Below are 22,132 nucleotides of genomic sequence, written 5' to 3' on the forward strand. Positions count from 1 at the left end.
TGAGGAGCTGGGGGAGAACAGAACTCTGACGAGGGAGGGGGAGGGGGTTGGGGTGTGGGTAAGGGTGTGGGGTAGGGGGGACTGTGTCGCAGAAGAATTTATTTTACAGTTTTTCTTTGCGGCGTGCGATCTTGGCAGCTGGTGTGTCTTTGAGACGTAAGGGTCCCCCCGTAGTGCCAGGAAGGAGTTGGCATGGTGCCCTCACAACCAGCTTTCTCTCATTATGACTCTGGTCTATTTTTTTTGAGGTGGGCTGTTTAAGGGGCTGCTTAGAGTGGCTACATTGGTAGCGACTGGTCAGTGGACACCTCTCACGTACCTCTCTACATACATCAAAAACAACTCTCACCGGGAGAGACAGGGCAGACTGGGAGAGCTTAGAGGAATCTCAGTGAATGAAACCACAATTACTGCAGCTCTATCATCACACAGAAACACACACACACACAATGACACATGTGAACACACACAAAACACATACACACAAAAGACACACATGCACAAACACACACACACACACATACACACACACACACACACACACACAAACACACACACATACCTTCCTCCTGATGTATAACTGCTGCCCTTGCACACCCTTAGAGTCATGTGAAAAAACAAATGATCCTCTCACACAAACCCCTGCAGTAATTGGTGAGGGCTTTTGTGAGAGGGGTTTTATTACCGTGAGGGGCCTACAGCCTCTCCTCTCACCTCCCTACTCCCTTTGTTCTGGCTGATGTCAACGGCCTGGTAGGTGACGTGTCGTCTCCTGATCTGTCACACTGTAAACGTCTGAGGTGACCGCTGACGTAAGATCTAGCATGTACACACACACACACACACACACACACACACACACACACCAACAGTCACGAATACACATAGAGGTCCACAGAGAGGAATGGGCAGCTAGTGGACAGTACAGGCAACACCCACTGGTGAATGAGTGAAGCTAGGGTGTCACACTTGAGGTCATCTTTAGTCATTAATTCTCCTGGTCACCACCACAGCTTAAGCAGCGTGGGCAGAGACTGAATGTACAGAGAGGACGGGGATGTCACTGGGAAGACAGAGGAACGTAGAGAAGGACAGAGAGTACAAGGACGTCATGGGGAAGATGTGGAGGAGAGGCAAAACAAAATGAAATACAGAGCAAAAAGCTTCAATATGAATCCAAGCTAAGGGCCTCCAAAACCTGGGAACATACACACTCTTGCTCTTGCTCTTTTTCTCTCTCTCTCTCTCTCTCTCTCTCTCTCTCTCTCTCTCTCTCTCTCTCACACACACACTCACACACTCACACACACACACACACACACACACACACACACACACACACACACACACACACACACACACACACACACACACACACACACACACACACACATCAACTGAATAGCCATAAATAATATCTGAGCTGATATAAATGTTCCCAAAGGCCAGGACAAAACTTCATAGTTATGCCTGGTGCAACTCCAAACAAAGCTGAGGTCACCCAGAGCGACAGAGAGACACTCATTTTTCCTCTGTTTCATTTGGACGCCCTACTTCTCTTGCGTCTCGCCTCTGTCTCCCTGTCTCCTCTCTCTCTCTCTCTCTCTCTCTCTCTCTCCCTCTCTCCCTCTCTCTGTGCATACTGAGGGGGCTACTCTACAAACACCTCAGGACTCAGACTACCCCACTAACACAAGAGAACACAATGAGCGTTTTGCACAGCAGGGAGAAGAGCAATATACCTCTCTACCACACACCCACTCTCAACCCCCCAATCCTTTTATCCCTGCTTCATCTCTGACCACCAGTAATATCCATCCATCCATCCATCCCTCCATCCATCCCTCCCTCCCTTCCTCCCTCCATTCATCCTGTTTGCTCTCTCTCTCTCTTTCTCAGGCTCGCTGCTAAGACCCCAATATCCTCCTCCGCTGTGTCCCTGGGGGCCGCGGCTCTTCCCAGATCTAAGATAAACACAGGAAGATGTGCTTACTGGCGTCTTAACTGTCCCTGGTAACGAACTGGACTCGTGGAGCACTGGCTCGTTGGCTGCTCCTGCTGTGTGCAGTCAGTTAGCCCACACCCTGTCTAACTATGCCTTTCACATGTCTCGTCACTGAGCACTACCTTTTACCTCACACAGACACACACACAGTCACACACACAGTTATTCTATTATTTATCATGTTTAAGTGTCATTCCAATTCAATTGGCATGATGTACTTGTATTATTAACTATTATTTATTAATTATTTCTTGATTACTTTATATAGTTACAGAAATGACTGGATTATATTCTGTCGTTCTCACACCTCCATGTAAATCTACAGAGGGTAAGAAGCCAGGGCAGCTAGCGGTCAAAGACATGTGGCCCATCCACAGATACCAGTTATTCATTTGGACGGGTCACAAACGGGACCTTCTTCTGCGTCTGCACCGGACACGGATCTGTTCCAAACAGCCGCTAGTCCTGGTAGAGATCCAGCCCATGTTAGGTCCTGACCGCTCCAGACTGGTCCATAGTGTGGGTACAAGGTCCTGAAGATGCTCATGATATTACATTTGCTCCCACATGCCACAGAATAGCTATAGTTCATGCATGCCGGACTTTGCCCGTCGATGAAATTAGGGGCCCACTGTAGAAGGTGACAGATGAGACACTTTCCACCACCACGTCTGTCAGCTCAGCCGACCCTCTTAAGCCAATCAGGCGGCTAGGGCGCTTTGGACGCCTCTACAGGATTAGTCACCGTCAGAGATGGCAGTGGTGTTCAAGTGTCCCCCCCGACTCAAGGCTCCTGGTCTCAAAGCTGATCTCAAGCAGCTCAGACAGGAGCTAAGCATCCCAACCACGGCCAGTCTCAACAATCACCACCAATTATCATCACAAACACTGAGGAAGCCCAAGGTGAACACACTGTCTAGACAACCGGAGCTGTTCAGCTTAGATTTTGACCAGTCTGTGTTTACCTAAAATGTTTTCAGCAGAAGGTGGTTAGGATAGTCAATTCTCATTCAAGCTCATTCAACAGCACGGTGGAACTCGCCATCACTAGTGGCTGGCATTGTGGGTGGGATAACAAATTGTGAATATGACACTGTAATGGATCTGGACGTCAATACAATTTATACACAACCGAAGAGATGGATTAAATGTGTTTTGAATTATGAAGAATACGTAGGTTCATAAGAGCGCACATACCATTTCCATGAGCGCTGGGATGGCAGTGAAAGCCACTGCTGAAATGGGATTGTTTAAACAATGGCTCCTTTGAATGAGCAAAATTAGGGGTTTATTTTCTCAGGGAGCTGTTTCTGTGACACTTCTCCCCTAAAATGTGACACAGCATCGTAGGGCGTGTGGACTCTCAAAATATACATTACCCTTAACAAAACACACACACGTGCGTGTATAGGCACTCATTTTCGCACACACTTACATACATACACACACACACACACACATACTTTTACATGCTGGTCAGAGTATGACACGGACAACGGTACCTGGGCATGCTGGCGTCCTGCCCACTACTTTCACCTGCCTCAGTAATTGGCTGACACTGCAGTTCTTCACGTCGCAGAGGGAGCATACAGGAGAAACCAGGCACAAAATAAACAAGCCTCACCCTACAACGGTGTGATGACAAATATACACAGCCCCAAGTCTCAGATCTAAACTGGCTGTAGAGAGCAACTCTAGGAACGATTAAGAGTCCCCCTGATCTCCCCACCAAGCCAAAAGGATGGCATCAACATACTCCTTAATAGGTTGAGACATATTACGCTTTTAAGATGGCTTTTGTTATACCCCCATGTCTCTCCAAGCTTCTGTCGTACTTTGCATCACTGTAAATACATGAGAAGATATTCACCATCAGATGGTGGAATATGTGGAAACATGGAAGGAGGCATCAGACATACTTTACCACAGTGAATAAAACAAGCATGTAACTCAGGCCTACTGTTTTAGTGTGTGTGTGTGTGTGTGTGTGTGTGTGTGTGTGTGTGTGTGTGTGTGTGTGTGTGTGTGTGTGTGTGTGTGTGTGTGTGTGTGTGTGTGTGTGTGTCTGTCTGTCTGTCCATGTCTGATTCTGTGTGCGTCCGCCATCACAGTAAGACCAGAGACTTTTGTCATACCAAGCCTGCGTAACCCTGACGTCCGCTCAAACCATAACACTTAAATGACTCCACATCGTTGGAATGCTTCCCCCTGACCTTTAAACAAACACCTTCTTCAGATTCCTAAAGAACTCCGCTGGTGATGAGATGTCCATACAAAGAGGCCTGCATGGCACAGTCCACTCATTCTCCTCTATTAGGGACTTCATCAACTGAATGGTTATTAGGCCTCAACCAGACAATGCCAGTCTTTGGAATGAATCAGCCTGTGTGCAGCATGTGGTCACTGTGTCAATGCAAACTGATAGTCAGTTGCCTCAAAGTTTTTTATGAGAATAAGCATTTTATTTCAAAACTTTTAATGTGCGCTATAAAAGATTTTACACCTTCTCATACAGACAATAACAACGAGTTAAACTAGGGGAGACCAGGTATTTTTGTGTGGTCTAAGAACCTTTTAAAATGACCGATGCCAACAAATTCCTATTCTGGATGAAATTCATGAAATCTAAACCTAGAGTTCATTAATTCTTCCATGTGCTTCTCGCTAACACTGAAGAGGGAGCCAGGCCAAGCCAGCCAGCCTCCTGCTAATCTCCAAATATGTCATCCAAGGGCATTTCATTTCCTCAACAAGAATATGGATGTAGTTTTAATAATCGTAATGAAAGGCAGCCATTAATCTAAATCCCTCTAACATACATGTCTGGCCACACGACAGCCTATGCAATGCAGCAGTCATGACAGGAATGACAAAACAAAGAAAACAAAAAAGGGGTTGCCAGATCTAGTTAAAAAGCTTTATGAGGGATACGTGAGGGATCCCCCTCTTTTCTGTGCGTGAGAAAAAAGGGAAGTGTTGGGTGTGACAGGAAAACAAAAGCGTGAGTTGCCATCACTGCCCTCTGCTTCAGGTCTGGCATTCACCGCAGTGCCACGTGACAGAGTGACATAGGACGTGGCACCACCGCTGCCTATTCTCCCTGCCGTTCCACTGGCCGATTCAAATGTAAAAGCATCTCCACGGCTACACAAGTGCAGGCAGGGCCCCTCCTCTGGCACTCGCGGTCGCCCTTTCTTTTCCTCCTTTCATTTGGCCAAAACTTTTTGGGCTCTTTTATCTTGCATATTCTTCAAATTTGAATATGGTTATTGAGGGGAAGGGGGAGAAAAAGAGAGAGGGGGAGAGAGAGAAAGAGAGAGAGAGAGAGAGGGAGAGAGATATGACAGACAGATGAAAGACAGTAGAGGAGAGTGTGTGTGAGAGAGAAAACTATACAGAGAGAGAGTTTTGTCTCCCAAGCTGGCATAGCGGTATGTACGATCACAAAGATGCTAGAAGACTATGTATCAAAAGTGCCTTTGTTGTCTTTGGTCTAAGTAAAGTATTCAGCTGGAGGATTGCCATCACATCCAATACATTCTTTTCAAGTCAAGGATACACAAATCTGGTTATGGTGTTGATGCATTAGTTTGAAACGAAATTGGATTAGTTCTGATCACAGTGACGAACAATAGCAATGCTCTCTCTTATGGCTGGTAGGTATCTGATGCTAATCAGATAATCCTCTCGTTTTAGCATGAATCTGCATTCACTCTCGCCAAGGTCTGGTGGGCCTCAATACCCTGACAGAAGGTCTGAAAACAATCACTGCCTCTTTTCTTACAGCAGGCCAAAGCTAACAGAGAATCCAAGGAAAGGAAGCTCTTGAATCCCCACAAAAGTCATATTCATTTTATTTGGCATCACCATTGTAATGTAAACGAATAATAATGTGTGTGTGGCAATCTTTCAGCAAAACATTAAGCAACAATTGTACAGATTAGGCATACGGTCTGCCAGCAGTGATATTATTTTGACTGGCCCCTAAAACTGGTACTGTTTCCCCAGTAGGCTTTCATATGAGAGCTTTTGACCCTGTCAGAGTTCTGCAGAAACAAGAAACTTACATCTTTACTGGTTACCACCTAGGAATGTGCAGTCAACATTTGACTTATTACACAGAAATATCATCAGATTCCATCTGAAACTTGGAACACAGAGAGTCAATTAACATAGCCTAATGCCATTTACCATGACACTAATCAAGAACTACCTCTTGAGCGATCACAGTCGTTACTTCTCTGGCTAAATGCAGTGATAATTCATGCACGTTTCATAGAAAGAATCTTTTTATATAATTTGAAATGATCGCAGAAATCAAATGACATGTCAGTGACCAGTCATGCAGAGCGCCTCTGGACAAGGCCATTTGGCCTTGTAAAAAAATCCCCTTGGCAGAACAGGACATGAGAGGGGGATAAAGCTCCACACTGAACCCCAAAGCAACAGGTCAAACTGTGGCTACACAGACAAACTTCCTCCATTAAAAACTCAGCCTAATCCTCAGGCAACGTACCCCTCTCAACCAATCCGCAAGCTGCCAAACCAAACAGAGGCTGGATAGGCTAACAAAACAAGCCAAATCTGCCAGAGCCGTGCCAACCAATAAGCAGCTACAGAATCTAGCAGAGGGCCATTTAGTAGCGGATACATTGCTCTCCAGGGTAATATGCTTAAAACTTGTGTACCAGCGCATAGCCAGGAAAAGGGCAGCACGTTCAATATTGCTGATGAGGGAGGATACCACAGAGGCTTGTGTGCAATGTCTCGTACCCGTGTTCACCACAATCTTATAAAACATATTTAAAACACATTCCAATCCAATGTTGCTGATCTCAACCTGGTATTTAGTCAAATTGCTTTATTTATGCACTGCAGTTAGTGGATAATGTCAGGCTCACATAGGCCTTGGTTGTCTGCAAACGACACAAAACTATTTTGTGCGTCTGCCACATTGCAGTAGTCCACTGAAGTATCGAGCCCCCATGTAATATAGATGTGTCTCGCCATCCTATTCTCTCCATCTTTCTAAATGAGGGCAACGGTTTTTTTTTAAGTTTTGCAACAAAACCTCCAAACAAAAACAAAAACAAAACAAACATCCTCATTCTCCCAGTCTTCTTCTGTCCTCTGTACCTTGGAAGGCTGTGGCGTGGCCCAGCAGCAGGTAGTTGAGCTCAAAGCTGTAGGAGCGGATGTTCTGCACCGTCTCCCTCCGTACGGCCACCTGGTAGCTCTCCTCCATCTTGCGGGTGCAGCAGGAAGGGCCCTGGTGTTTGCACACCTGCAAGTCCGCATCTAGACAGAGAGGGCGAGATGGATAGAGACAGACAGAGAGAGAGAGAGAGAGAGAGAGACAGAGAGAGAGAGAGAGAGGGAGAGAGAGAGGAGATGAATCAGGCAAGAGTTTTTGGACTTGGACAGTTAAACCCACATGCTTGGCCCTGAAAGCGAACACAACTCACATTCAAAAACGGAGAGTAGGGTACGTACATGAGGACACAACACACACTTGAATACACACTCACACATCCAAATACACACACACACACGCCCTAATACACACACACACACACACACCCTAATACACACACACACACACACACACACACACACACACACATTTAGCACTACAGTGCACACATCATAAGAGCTCTCTAAAGCACCTTAGCCTCTCAGCCATAACAGTCTCATTCTCATCGACAGCGAAGCCATTACCTAAGGCCTGGGCGTGACATCAGTGCCCGGGCCCAAATAAAGACCTCGCCGGCGTGACATCAGTGCCCGGGCCCAAATAAAGACCTCGCCGGCGTGACATCAGTGCCCGGGCCCAAATAAAGACCTCGCCGGCGTGACATCAGTGCCCGGGCCCAAATAAAGACCTCGCCGGCGTGACGCTCACCTCGCCGCTCTTGGCCATCTTTTTGGGGACATCTACAGAGAGGAGGTGACATCATGGCCGACCATAATTAGCCAGGCTGCTATTAAAGCTCCTGGACTGGACGTGAGGCCCCTGGGTCAATCTCACGCTCTGCTCCACCGCGGGGCCCGACACGGGGCGAGGAGGGGAGCTATGAAACCTGAGAGGCACGTATCACCCAAATCTCTCTCTCGTTCTCTTTCCCCAACTCTCTATCACTCTCTTTCTCTCTCACGCTCATTTTCTCTTACTTTCTCTTTCTATCCATCACTCTCTTTCTCTTTCACTCTCGCACTCCCTTAGGCTATCTCTTTCTGACTCTCACTCTTTATCACTACAGTACAATCAGTACAATATGTATACCATGCTGCAAAGAATCACCCCCTTTCTCCCAGCCTATCCTCTGTACCTTGGAAGGCTGTGGCATGGCCCATCAGCAGGTAGTGGATGCTTCTATCTCTGTCTCTCACTCTCACACACTCTCTGTATGGCCAGCCACCCACTCCAACTTCCAAAAGGACTTGTGCCCCCTTTTCCAAATGTGTCCCAGAAACACAATAGGGTCAGTTGCTCTCTCCCTCTCTCTATCTCTCTCACCCCCTCTCCGTCTCTTAATTACCCCCCCCCCCCTTATCCACCAGCTGCTCTCATCCCCGTGGTATGAAGTCATGGCTGACCTCTGTTCCCCGCCCGCGCTCTCCTGGCTGGCTTCAACCCTCCACTTTATCTCCGGCGTGAAACTAATACGCAGGGACTCGCCGCGGAATCCAGCCCACTGGCCTCTCCAGCCCACTGGCCTCTCCAGCCCAGCACTTGGTGTGGAGCGGGGACCGAGAACAGGGGGGAAAAGTGATCCAGACAAAAGACTTTGGCTCAGCAGCCTAAGGCTGACAGGATCGGGCGAGAATATTCCGGAACATCGGCTAGCCAGTTGAGGGTTGAGCCCCCCACCCACATGGTTTGGGTGCCAAGGTCTGCAGGTTGCTGTTGTGGTTGGGGTCAATTTTGCTGTAATTGAAAGAAGTGAGATGCAGCCCAGATGAGGAGACCTTTGTCAGCCCCAGAAAAGTCTCTGGAGCCTACGTTAAAAAACGAACTGAACTGTCAACATAACAAAATGTCTATTTTATAACCTGATTTAGTGATATACTGACTGAAAAATATATGAAACCCTCTAGCCAATTAAAATAAGTTTTAATTTCTAATTAAGCCATTCCGACTACATGATTTGACACCCCATGAAGAAGCCTCGGGCACAGAGATAGACCTTGAAATGACAAAATAGTGTAATTTCCCTTTGCTACAAATCATTGCATTCATACAACTGCTAAATCCGCAAAGCAATCAGCACACTGTCACTCACGCTTTCAGAAACTCTATTAGCAGATATAATGCTATATTACAACTAAACTGATGGGGTTGTAATTGCTGAATATGTTGGGGCTGATGGGGTTGAACAATATGTCATTTGTGTTTCACTACTGTGTCAAAATCATTTAAACCAAGAAAAACAACAGCAGTACCACTAGAGGTTGCAATATAGGCTTTGGAAAATTTGGGATGATTTATTTATTTATTTTTTGCCAGATACTTTCCAAGTATTTTTTGGAAGGTTTTGTATTTCAAGATTTGGAAGATTTTTTTTTATTCACATTTTAAAGGTCAGTAACATAAAGTCAAAACCTCATTAACAACACCAGATCTCACGCATACCACTCTGCAGTGTTTTCATTTCTCTATATGGAACATTCTTTTTTGATGATGTGCACTATTTAAAATATATATTTACTCAGTTAAAATGTCAACAGTTGTAATATGAGCTTTATGAGCAGTAGCCTAGCGTCTAGTCTCTTTACTGCTAGTCTTATTTTTGCAACAGTATTTTGTAACAGCAGTTAGTTAAGTAGCCAGTCATCTGCAAGTGGCTCGACATCCACAGATACTACCTTTACTCCTAGGTAAACCACAAACCCGTACATCCTAGCAGCACGATCTAATATCTCATTGTCGGTCTCAGTCAGGTCTGCCATTGACTGTGAAACAGAGGATGACATGCCAGACGCCCATCTGGCCTAATGCGATTTGAAATGGACTCCAGCGACTCCCCTGAGTGTGTTTGTATGTGTGTAAGCCTACAGACTAATTCCCAAGGCATGGCTCAATTAGAGCCCGATGGGGTGTGTCTATGGTTCTGCCTCAATAGACACTCACACAGCCCCTCAGACTTGTGGTCAAAACCCCCTATCTTTCTGATCTCTCTCAGGTGACAAATGCCTCCTGATTAATTGAGCGTATTAAGTAGCTGCTCTTGTAAGCCCCCTTGCTGGCACCATCTTTCAGCCCTTGTTACTAACTGAGGTCAAATACCCACTTTTTTGCAGTTTGGGAAAGGATTTCAACAAAAAAATGTGTACAGAATGCAAGCCAAACCGACTCCGAGGGTCAATAAAGAATCCAAGTAATGCTGATTTTTTTTAGTGTTTCAGTGTTTTTGCAGACAGGGTACAGTAATTTCCTGACTTTGCTTTTTTTTTTTTCGGGCAGGAATAACTTTCTGGGAATGGGAGTGCGGTAATTAATGCAGCGGAGGATTCTTAGACACTACTCTCACCCTCCCGTGCCAGGAAGCAATATTCTCTTTGATGTTCTCTCATGCACCCAAAATGGCAGGATATTTACTCTAGATTTATTTTTTTGCTGCGCTTGGGAGGTATCCTGCAGGAGGAAAACATCTTTTTACCACACGCTTGGTCTTTTCTAGGGTTGTAGGAGAGCCTCAGAAATGCACCTACTATGTTTGACTTTTTTTCCCCCTTGACTTGGCAGTGCCCACAGTAAACTTGTGCATTAATAGGGAGCCAAGGCCAGTGGGCACGGGGCAGAGTATGAGGCCCTGACCTGTTCTGAAAGGTGTTGAAGTGTGTGAGAGGAGGGCCCACTGCGCCTCACCACAACACACAGCTGTCTCACCAAACCAGTCCTTACTTGCAGATTCAGAATAATTTGACCCAGACTCAACAGTCTACACACACACACACACACATTAAAAAAAAAAACACCTGCATTTCTAAACTATATGGTTTCATAGAGTAGGCAGGAACCATTCAAGAAGAGCATGTTTGCTCTGTCTAAACATATCAGTGTGTCAGTGCTACAGCAACAGGTATCACATTCACTGAAAAGGTCAGCTGCCCTAAGTACCGTGTTCTGTGTCACTGTCAACACTGGACTAGGTATATAAATGTGGCAATACTTGTGACTCAATGCCAAAATGAAGTCATTTGTGGACTTCACCGTTCAAATCAGTCTAGTTTGAATGGAGATTGAAATGCCTTGACAATACATTGCTCCCTTTTTGATAAACCTGATACACTGGGTGTTTGCAGTACTGTTAAAAGCTTAAGGAGAAGAGGAGAGGAAGCTCTCTAGCCTATTAAGTAGACTGAGCCGTTCCAACTACATGAGGGTAAGAGGGTTTGACATGCAAGCAAACCCAAGCAAAGTCTGCCTCAAATCCAATAAAAGAGGCCTGTGATGTGGAATCAGACACATAAGATTCAACAAAGACTGGGATCATACTGGTGGGGACTGGGAAAAGCCAAAGATGATTGAGAGAAGAGAGCAGTGAGATGACAAACTGAATCTACTGAAAGATTGCTCCCTTTTTTGCACAAAAGGTTTAACCCACTGTGCCAATTCAATACTGGTTTAATATTGAAGTTAAAGTGAGGGTTGGAAGATGTGAAGGTAGCAAATTGACGTGCAACAAGCGAAGCCAGAAACAGCACAAGGAGAGTTATGGGCAGTGGTGTACTTTCTTCATTTGCCAGAGATTGACTGCGTTTGCCTTATGAATGCAGCAACTGTGCTACTCATCAAAAGACATTAATAACTTTGAGCCCATGCCAAATCTCTTTGATGTTTCCCTTAGCCAAGCGTGGATGTGGTAACACGATAAAAAAAATTAAAGCATCAACAGCAAGTCAGACTGAAGTTATATCATTTTTCATTTTCAATACCCTGTTTCACCCTCTTCCAAGCTGGGCATCTGAACTGGCAGCTACACAGTGAACTACTTGCAGGCTTGGATATAATAAGTTGGTACATAATGAGCAGGTCTACGGTCTATGGTTCTGTGACTGCCTGTCAAAGAGACACCATCAACATATTATCCTAGTATGCTTTGCCTGGCAGGATGCCAAGGCAGGAGTGCTTTTGTAACTTAATGGAAATAAAAATCTGTGGATAAGCAATTTTATTTCCCTTATCGCCTGAAGCTCTCTACAAACAGGTGAGGGAACAAGCCCTATTCCTCATTATGTCCTGAGAGCAGGGAGGAAAAAAGTGTTTGATGAGAAATAACTTTATTTTACATATATAAGTAAGAAAGAGACCAGGGATACTCAATATATGAGCAGCACTTTGTCATAAGACATTTAGTAGGGAAAGTGTCCTGGACATGAGTGGAGATCACTGATCACAAAGTCATTGTTTTTTATTCATTTGATAATTTATTTATTTATCTATTTCAGTCCCTGTTGTATTTAAAATGGAAGCAGAGAAATGGCAAACCATAAACAATGACAGGGGGAAAAAAACTAAATTTATAGGAAAGCCAAAGGGGGTGCTCATCCGTAGGGAGCCAGAGTCACACTAGCTAGGGACAGGCTTGCCCTCTCAGAGTGGCCTGAAACACTACCGCATGCCACAGATTCCCCTGCATAGGGTCTCGCCTTCTTCTCCTCTATGACCACATACTGATAAAATTCAGTTTTGCTCCCAGACAGTCAGCTGCTGCATAGCCTGTGTTTTATTGGATGCGGTAAAAAAAAGCATGTCAGAACACAGAGACCTCTCCTCAGGACCACCCTGCATTGTTCCCGACACTCTCTGCCCATCCTGGGCTCCCAAATATGGCCGCAGGGATGCTGTCTCCTGGTTAACCCCACATACAAATGAGTGTGTGTGGTTTGAATGGCCTTCTGGGTATGTTTGATACTGGCTGCCTGCTACTGCTGCCCCTGACCATCTCAAAGTAAAAGCCAGCAGTAAGAACATACCCACATACAAATGCCGTTATTTATTCCATAGTGATACCTTTCAAACGGTTGTGTTCTATGTACCTATGAGAGCAGTTTTGCTTGTAGAGACCACTGATTAGTCCTATGAGGTTACAGTGCACAGGTGCAGAAGGGAAAGCATTATTACAACTAATGCTATTCCCATGACACTGCATACTTCAGTTGTTATTGAGATGATGGCGATGAATGAGTCATGATTCCATAAACAAGTATAATTTTCCTTTTCATGTTACAAATGAGTTAACAAACATATCAAGTTTCCAGCCCCTACCCTACCGATCAACATAGCAGGTGAACCTACAGTGACCATAACAAAGCCTACAGAAAACATTCTGGATAAAACCCACAGTTTGTAACAGTTGATTTGACCGGTGTCCGTTATGTCTGCATAGTCTTCGTGATGGGCGTTTACATTACATCCTCGGCACTTTCCGCACCACCAAGTGCCACGGGCACCGACACCGGGTATTTCTAGTTGGTGAGGTCACCGGTTATCTTTTTAGCATCGTGCCGTCGCGTACTCCTCGGAGCTGAGTCATATGTCAAAGCGGTAGATGTGTCTGTCAGTTCTGTCTCGGCAGCAGTCACGCTCAAAGCATGAGAAACTTCCCACAGAGACAGTGACCAAGGTAACGCGTGCGTTTGTTAAATTCACAAATTCCGTCACATAGTCTCGTAGCCTTCACTAAATTCAAAACTTTATTTCAGCCTGCTGTGTTGATCAGTAATAGTTATGCAAGTCTGTTTCCTTTAGAAATGGGCATGCAGATAAATTGGTCAGTATGTTGACAGATTGTGAGAAAAAAAGGCTAAACTCTGCCCCTCAGGATTTCTAACTTTGTTTTCGTTTTCGGTGATCGATTCTCCGATTGGTTTCATTCAAGTGGTTTGCACGTAACCCCAACCTTTGCCGACCAAATGGAAAATCAAAGTAGCCTAACACCTGTTCCTTGAGCCGGTACAAGCCAAGGCTGTAGCAAAAGCTGTCGGTGTCTATATCATACAACACCAGTCGTTTCGGTGACACTGTAGGCTTTTGGGGACGAGACTTCGTTTTAAGTCTGATGTCTGATAAGAATGACATTGTTATTAGACATTTCACTACCATATACACTGAAACACAAGTTGGTTCACAGGTTACCACACAGGTTCCTGCCCTGCCACTGACCTGTTCCAGGTGTTTCTGGTACCCATTTCAGCGGTCCAATCTGTCGCACCTGGAAAGCCGTTTTAACTTCATGACAGCTGTGACATTTTACACGGTGAGTCTCTATCGTCAGAGAGACTACCAGAATAATCCACAGAAAATTAACGCGTGTGAACAATCCTCGGGACATTGCAGCATCTCAAGTGCGATATCCGTGCGTTGTTATAATTTTGTGTTGATACCACAAAAGTGAAAACAGAAAACTGAGGACAGAAATCACAACAAAAATATACGGCTTGATATAGCAGGTCCGTTACACTCCTACATTCTCCGCTGAGTTTTTGCACTGGGCATTCTCAATCTAGCGGTACAGTCCTATCGGGACTGGGCGATCATGAACTGTAGTGTAGTGCTATCGGACACTCAGTGCAAAGACGTAGTCACACATGCTTGCTTGCGCTCTCTCCCCCCTCCTCCTTCTGGCACCCTTTCCCTCACACACACACACACACACACACTCACTCACACACACACACACACACACGCACACACACACACACAAGCACACACAAGCACATACACACACACACACACACACACACACACACACACACACACACACACACACACACACACACACACACACACACACACACACAGTGTTTGAACAAATGCTTAGACATTCGAAAGCTGTAAGTTATACCCGCCATCAAATGCAAATGAGTGGAACCAAGTCATAAATAAATATGCCTCTCCGACCGTCTTCAATTAAAATCTGCCAGTCTTTTGTCACTTCATAATGATCGGGATGAGTGCTGTCCACGGCAGGAGGTTCATGATCTAATGTCTGATGTGACATGTGAAATCTCGTAACTATGCCTCAAAAAAAGACTCAGGGGACACATATTGTATTTGAATGGTTCTTAAAACAGCTGATTCGTAAACCCTCTTTAAACGTCAATATATCACTGACAGCAAACACAGAAATGTTCTGCCTCTCACCCATCTCATGATACAATCTCCAATTGCAGTTTAATTAGTTTTTCTGTCCAAATTGGTTATATATGCACTACGGAATAATCACCCTATTTCTTTGCCAAAAGCTAAATAAATATACATCCCAAATACATCTATATGAAGAATGAAAAAATAGGCCTATGGCATGACTGATGCAGTCCCACAATTGGCAAGCAGTTTCACTTTTGATATTCAGGCTGCCCTCTGCTGGGCACATCAGCATGGTGTGGGGACGAAAAACTAGTTACTTTATTTCTAGTAGTATTCACATAAATTATGAATTCCACTTGATACAAAAGGTGTAGCCCATTCATACTGACCCTTTTGTCTGAGACCCAACTCTCCCTAGGCAACAACTTGCATTGAAAACCACATCAGCTACGGAGGTTGATATATGTCTGTGACGATCATATTCATAATATGGTGTACTGTACTGCTAAAGCCAACATCAAACAATTTGACTTAGCTTCTCATTCAGGCTCTGTATTTGGTAATATATTGTATTCTATGATCTTGCATGAAAGTGTGTATTGCAATCATGTTTCTCAACAAAAATGTATGTTCTGGACACACAAAATCAAAGTGTGAACATAGATATGATTATTTCCAGACTTATTTAGGTCCTCAGCCTACTATATGCTCATTTAATCTGACATTTTACAGGCTCATTTTCAATTGAGGCAACTAAACTTTTGGCTTTGTTTGTTTGTGCATTAGAATTGTACTAGATATTTTATTTAATTTAAATTAAATTAATTCATCTTTTACAAGTGCCTTGTGGGAAATAAAGTGAGGTAATTCAGTTCCTGGACTGCATAAAAAGTGGATTTGAACACATCACTGCAATTCATATCAAGTGCTATGATCTAGTTTTCAAAAAACACTAATCTGGAACAGAGCTGTCTGAATAATGAAATGTAAACGAGAAACTTGAGCTCACATATCTTACTTGAGTTTTTCCAAAGTGGAATCATGTTAGATTGTGCTCATACCGAGTACAGCAACATCAACATTTCAAAATCTGGGTCCCCGTCTTTTTTTTACTTTTTTCTCTATTGCCATCTACTGGACAAGTAATGCCAAAAATGTTCTGTAATTAATAGGATAGTACCAACAGATATAAACAAAACTAGCCTATTCTGTTCAATAACAGGCTTTCCTTTGAAGTAAATGTTGTTACATTTAAAAGATTAAATGCATTTTCTTTAGCAGTGTAATTTAATTTAAGTAATGTATCTGTGAGATGTGGGCCTCCCATTGAAACTAAACTATTGTCTTGCCATTCGTCATGCTTACATTACTGTTATGGTACAACGTGAGAATTCAGGGAACAGCAGTTGTTTAATGAATGCACTTGTTTCATACAAGTTCTAATGTTCACTTAAGTGCCTAACATTGTTTTCTTTACAGGGTTCGAATGGTCTAATGGAAACAACAGTTTACTCTTTGTTATCTTAAAAGGGAAGATGTGGTATTGTTCAATGTTACTGATAACAGTTGATTGACATGTATGTTTAACCAATAGGAAGCCGTATGTTGATAGGCTTGGGACCAATAGGATGAGGGAATGGATGTGGGGTGCGGGGGTCAGATACGGAATGAGCAACTGATTAAACATGTCAACCTGAGTACACAGTCTGTCTCACGCGCATTATTAAGCGAACTTGACAACTGTCACGGGACAGAACGTCTATTCTAGGACCAAAACAGTCCATCTGATTAATATCGCCCATACAAAGTATTTGAGGGGTTGTATTTTAACTTAAGCTTAAATCATACATTACGTAGTTGTTAAGTTAATTAAATAACCAATAGAATAGTGGTATGACAGATATGTGACAGTTTATAGGTATCTATAAGTAGATAACTGGCTATCATAACTTAAATTATATTTTTGCGCCCCCTTCTATATCTCCAACCAATATTTTGACATTAAAAAAATGAATCTAACATAAGGGGAAAATTAGAGGAAGGGGTAGGCCTATGTACCTCCTTGGTGTTGTCAGAACATGCTAGCATATTGAGGGGTATGGTTTGAGTGTGTGTGTCCAAGCAACGTCGACTAAAGAAACTATGAAGAGGCAAAAGCCATCCGGGGCGCAATTCAAAAAGAAAAGAAAGGAAGAAGAAGAGAAACGTGCCAAGGAGAAAGGTAAAAAAAAATATTGAGGGCCAGCCAGTCATAAATTACACCAGGGGCGCAAAGATAAAGCCAATAGCTAGTGCAACAACACTACAAATATCTTACTCGTTGGAAGGAAGACAAACACGGCAACTTGTCAACAAGTGAGGAATACTGGTGAAAATCCAAGTATTGTATTGTCAACTTTAGGGAATGGATTGTATGTAATCTTGCTAGTTAGCTAACGCTAGCTAGCCAGTGACGTTCCTTGTTATTGCCATTCAGTCGAAACTGTCATCAGGCTATCTTTAGCAAAACATAGCGCAAGTTCAGCTGTACCGCAATTTGCGTCATTTTCGAAATTTGAGTAATTATAACAACGTTAGTTTTGGTGTAGCGACCTAGCCCGTTTAATTAGACATGATTAAACTAATCAAGAGCTATGCATCTAGGAATTAATAAAGGTGCAGTACTTTTTTTTCGGGGGGGGGGGGGGGGGGGGGGGGGGGGAGGTTATGCAGCATCAGAAGCAGGTCTGAAAGACTGTGCAATAGTTTCTAACCGCAAGCAGTCCGGCTTCTGAACACTATTCTGCCCCTGTCCACCCTTGACTCTTTGCACCCTTGAAAAAAAGTCTGTGGAAGATTACACCTCCTCAGTAACAATTTCAATGTCCCCAGACGCGTTCTGTCATGTCCGGCCTTGCAAGACAACCATTAGACTAGCTCTGCAGTACACCTAGGTCTGACACTTTACAGCAAGGTGGAGTGATAGTGACAGTGTACCAATGGCATTTTTTATCAGCAACGATAAATGGTAGATCACTTGGAAGGTATGACCTTACATCATGGTTTGTTCTACAGATGTTAAACCCTTAAAATTTGCTTTGCAGCCACACCTGTCAGATTTAAAATGTATCATTAAAGAAGAGCCTCGATTAAGGGATGTTTGGACAGCAGATACTATGGTTCCTCAGAAGTAATTTTCAGTAATTTTCTCAAGTATTTGCAAACCCTGGAGTTCCTCATCCCAGCCCCTCCCCCTTTGACAGGAAACACCCCAATGTTTGCTTCCAAAACTGTTCAGGCAGGCCTCTATGTCACGTTTGATTTACTTTGAAAGGTATCAGGCTCTTGTAATATGTGCATGCCTATAATGCTTCTCAATGCTGATATCTGGCCACACTCTGATATCTAATACTGAAATTTTCCACAGCATAATACTGGAAGAACAGTTGAGCTTTATGTCAAGTCAAGATTCTTTACTTAATTTTAGAATCCCAATTACATGTACTTCATCCTAAATATGTCAATAAACCCTCTAAGGTTATAGGTTTGTTTGATGCCTGAGCAAGTTTAAGCTTCGAACATCTGACACCAAAAGGTGTTCTGCGTTGGCCGGGAATCGAACCCGGGTCAACTGCTTGGAAGGCAGCTATGCTCACCACTATACCACCAACGCACACTTTGAATAGTGGCTCACACCCATCGCCGCTTGAAAAACATAGGAGCCAAGAAGCCAAAGACAGTCAAATTGGCTGTCAGATGAACACACATAGCCTATTGACAGCCAGAGAAGCATATGGAAAAACCAACAGACTAAGATAACTTCAAGGGCCGTATATTTATGTCAACCAAATGTCTTTGTATATAATTACCATGGGCCTACATCTTGAATGGGAGAAAAATAACATGATGCGTTGGCCGGGAATCGAACCCGGGTCAACTGCTTGGAAGGCAGCTATGCTCACCACTATACCACCAACGCTTGACCATGAGCATTTTTGAGTCAAATTTCTCGGACGAATATTTCACATAGGCCTGAAACATACCTAAATGTTGTTTGGTGTTTTCGTCAGTTCATCTCCCTGAACGCTACAATAAAGAACAGGCTTATTCATGCAAAGTGTCAGTGAGACAAGCCACCACTTAAAAACCTTTTAGTCAGTAATTTTCTCAAGTATTTGCAAACCCTGGAGTCCCTCATCCCAGCCCCACCCCCTTTGACAGGAAACACCCCAATGTTTGCTTCCAAAACTGTTCAGGCAGGCCTCTATGCCACGTCTGCTTTACTTTGAAAGGTATCAGGCTCTTGTAATATGTGCATGCCTATAATGCTTCTCAATGCTGATATCTGGCCACATTCTGATATCTAATACTGAAATTTTCCCCAGCATAATACTGGATGAACAGTTGAGCTTTATGTCAAGTCAAGATTCTTTACTTAATTTTAGAATCCCAATTACATGTACTCCATCCTAAATATGTCAATAAACCCTCTAAGGTTATAGGTTTGTTTGATGCTGAGCAGGTTTAAGCTTCAAACATCTGACACCAAAAGGTGTTCTGCGTTGGCCGGGAATCGAACCCGGGTCAACTGCTTGGAAGGCAGCTATGCTCACCACTATACCACCAACGCATGCCTCAAATGTTGCCTCACACCACTCGGTGGTTGAAAAACATAGGAGGAGCGTCGCAGCTGCAGACGCTTATCCATGACTTCATATCAGGGCAAGTCTGTGCATTCTGACATGGTAGACAAAACTTTACTGTGCTAACTGAAGTCTACTCCGCTATTCTGGGGAAAGGTTGTTGATATTTGAGCTCAACACCATTCATATTACACCCTTCCCTTCTGTGCTCCTGACGCAATGTGTTGATTGGTTGGATTGTTTGCAGCTCGGTCTGAGCCACTAGGTTTGTTTCCCATTTTTAGAGCCAGGACTGTTAAGTGACACCAATGTGTTATTGAGCGCACACACTGTCTGGGCAGCTAGAAGACCATGATGAGTAATTTGCTGAATCTCACTACAAATGTACTGGATTAGAATAGCATACTGCTCATTTGAATGGCAGACAGAAGATAAGTACAACTGCTCAAGTCAACATCGCTGCATTTCCTCTTACTCTATTTTAGGGATGAATTAACAAAAAAAGGCTCACTTTGATGCATGTAAATTCAATTACTTTCACAGGGGTTTTCAAAAGGAAAGTTCAGAAACCTGGTTTATCACATGTAAGGATGACTGTGGACCATCAGTGTACTTTTACAAGAAACCTTAGCACTGTCTGACCAGTTCTGTTCACATACATTGCATCAGAGGAACATACTAACACTACTTAATCTTAACCCTAAACCTAATACTAATTTATTAAGGCCACAATGCGTTGTGTCTACTCTCTTAAATCAGACATAGTTCATGGCAAGTGTTAGAATAGGTTAGGTGACCTGGTAGGGATAGCACTAGCTAACTGTTGGAGCTCCATCTTAGATGATGACACAGCACATATTTTCAGCTTCGCTGTAGCTTTCTGTTATACAACGTTTGAAAACTTGCAGATAAACCATGTGCATATGGAAACAGCAAACAACACGGCCTATCTGTTACATCATCTGCAGGATGTCAGAGCAAAAGTTAATTACATCTCTGCAAATTAAGCAGAATTCCATGCAGAACCTCCTGAAGAGTTATGTTAAATAACAACTGGAACACTCTTTCACACTTTCTCACACCGAGGCCAACACAAGGGTTTTCCTCTGACTGAAGCAACTGTGAAAAGCCCAGTCTTTTATTTCTATTACAAGTTCCTGGGGAACATGGGGGCCACTCACAAAGGCAGAACATGAATGATGCAATGGTTGCACAAGTACATGTAAAAGCTGGCGATAAGGCCACTTTGTACATTAAAACAACATTTAAAAATATAATTAAATTATTGTGCATTATGTTCAAGAATTTTCTTGTTCATCTTATTCAAAACTTTTTTTTAAGGGTAAGCACTTTGTATCTGCTAGCTAAGTAATTTATGTTGCTAGGTAGCTTAAGTATAGGCTACATATCTGTTGCTGTTAATTTGCAGGCCATTAATTCTTCTTGCTGAATTTGGCCAAGCTACTGGCATCTTCTGTAGGGGTTATCCTTATCATAATATTGGCCAAACAGTAAAGTTATACGTAAACTCTTTCTTCCACTTTGGATGTGATGTATGTCAAACTCCCTAAGGTTGTAACTTTCTCCAATGCTGGGAAGGTATTTGCTTCACACAAAAACAATACTGCGTTGGCCGGGAATCGAACCCGGGTCAACTGCTTGGAAGGCAGCTATGCTCACCACTATACCACCAACGCACACAGAACCATTTTATTCACTCTTAAAACTACTTGGAAAAATGAAGAGGGGGTCTAGTGGTTGCATAACCTTATCCGTGACTTCACATCAGGGCTGGTCTGTGTGTTTGGTCCCCCAGAGGACCTTTACAACTCCCTTAACACTGATAGGCCATGATGTTGAAAGTTAAACAGGAAAAAATTGCTCTGAAATTCTCCCAAATGGCATCAGAACAGCATACAAACCCTAACCATAACCAGCTTCTAAAGGCATCAAGAGTTGTGTGTACATGATCGTCTTAAACTAAGACGTAGCACATTTCAAAACTTTGTTAACAGACTGTGTACCTACATAACTAGGACACAACATGACCTACCTGTTTTATCTTCCAAGAGTCTTCAGCGTATCTGTTAGAGATAGAGTCTGAGATTCTGGCGAAAGTTTGTTGATATTTCAGCTCATCAGCCAAATTAAACTCCTACCTTTCCTACTCCAAAAGTAATGTGTTGATCATTGTATTGTCCGGCCACTTTGTTTGTTTCTCATTTATAGTGTCAGGACTATACGAACACCTGAGTTTTGTTGAGCACACACACAGAATGGACAGCTACAGCACTGTGAAGAGCAATTACCTGAATTTGCCAGAAACAAAAAAGTGGCTCAGACCAAGCCATACACTATTCCACCACGTTGCTTCAGGAGCATGCAAGGGAGGGGCATAATTTGATTGGC

The 22,132-nt window shown here is 43.6% G+C and overlaps 1 protein-coding gene and 4 non-coding genes across 6 annotated transcripts in view; all 5 read right to left on the minus strand.

Moving 5' to 3' along the window:
- Positions 1–14,588, minus strand: part of gpc5c (glypican 5c) — a 139,643-nt gene extending 125,055 nt beyond the window's left edge. For both annotated transcript variants that reach the window (XM_031559789.2, XM_012835301.3), the window contains exons 1-2: positions 14,175–14,588; positions 7,142–7,303 (exon numbers count right to left, since the gene is read on the minus strand). In XM_031559789.2, the coding sequence (XP_031415649.1) occupies positions 7,142–7,303; positions 14,175–14,343 (331 nt within the window). In that variant the 5' untranslated portion in view covers positions 14,344–14,588. The remainder of the gene's footprint in view (positions 1–7,141; positions 7,304–14,174) is intronic.
- Positions 14,589–18,681: 4,093 nt separating this feature from the next.
- On the minus strand, positions 18,682–18,753 carry trnag-ucc. The gene has a single exon. It is a non-coding gene; the product is annotated as a tRNA-Gly (tRNA).
- A 234-nt stretch (positions 18,754–18,987) lies between these two features.
- On the minus strand, positions 18,988–19,059 carry trnag-ucc. The gene has a single exon. It is a non-coding gene; the product is annotated as a tRNA-Gly (tRNA).
- A 579-nt stretch (positions 19,060–19,638) lies between these two features.
- Positions 19,639–19,710, minus strand: trnag-ucc. Its single transcript has one exon. It is a non-coding gene; the product is annotated as a tRNA-Gly (tRNA).
- A 1,638-nt stretch (positions 19,711–21,348) lies between these two features.
- On the minus strand, positions 21,349–21,420 carry trnag-ucc. Its single transcript has one exon. It is a non-coding gene; the product is annotated as a tRNA-Gly (tRNA).
- Between the last annotated feature and the right edge of the window lie 712 nt (positions 21,421–22,132).

This window comes from Clupea harengus, chromosome 22 (genome assembly GCF_900700415.2).
Source record: "Clupea harengus chromosome 22, Ch_v2.0.2, whole genome shotgun sequence".
Classification (NCBI taxonomy): domain Eukaryota; kingdom Metazoa; phylum Chordata; class Actinopteri; order Clupeiformes; family Clupeidae; genus Clupea; species Clupea harengus.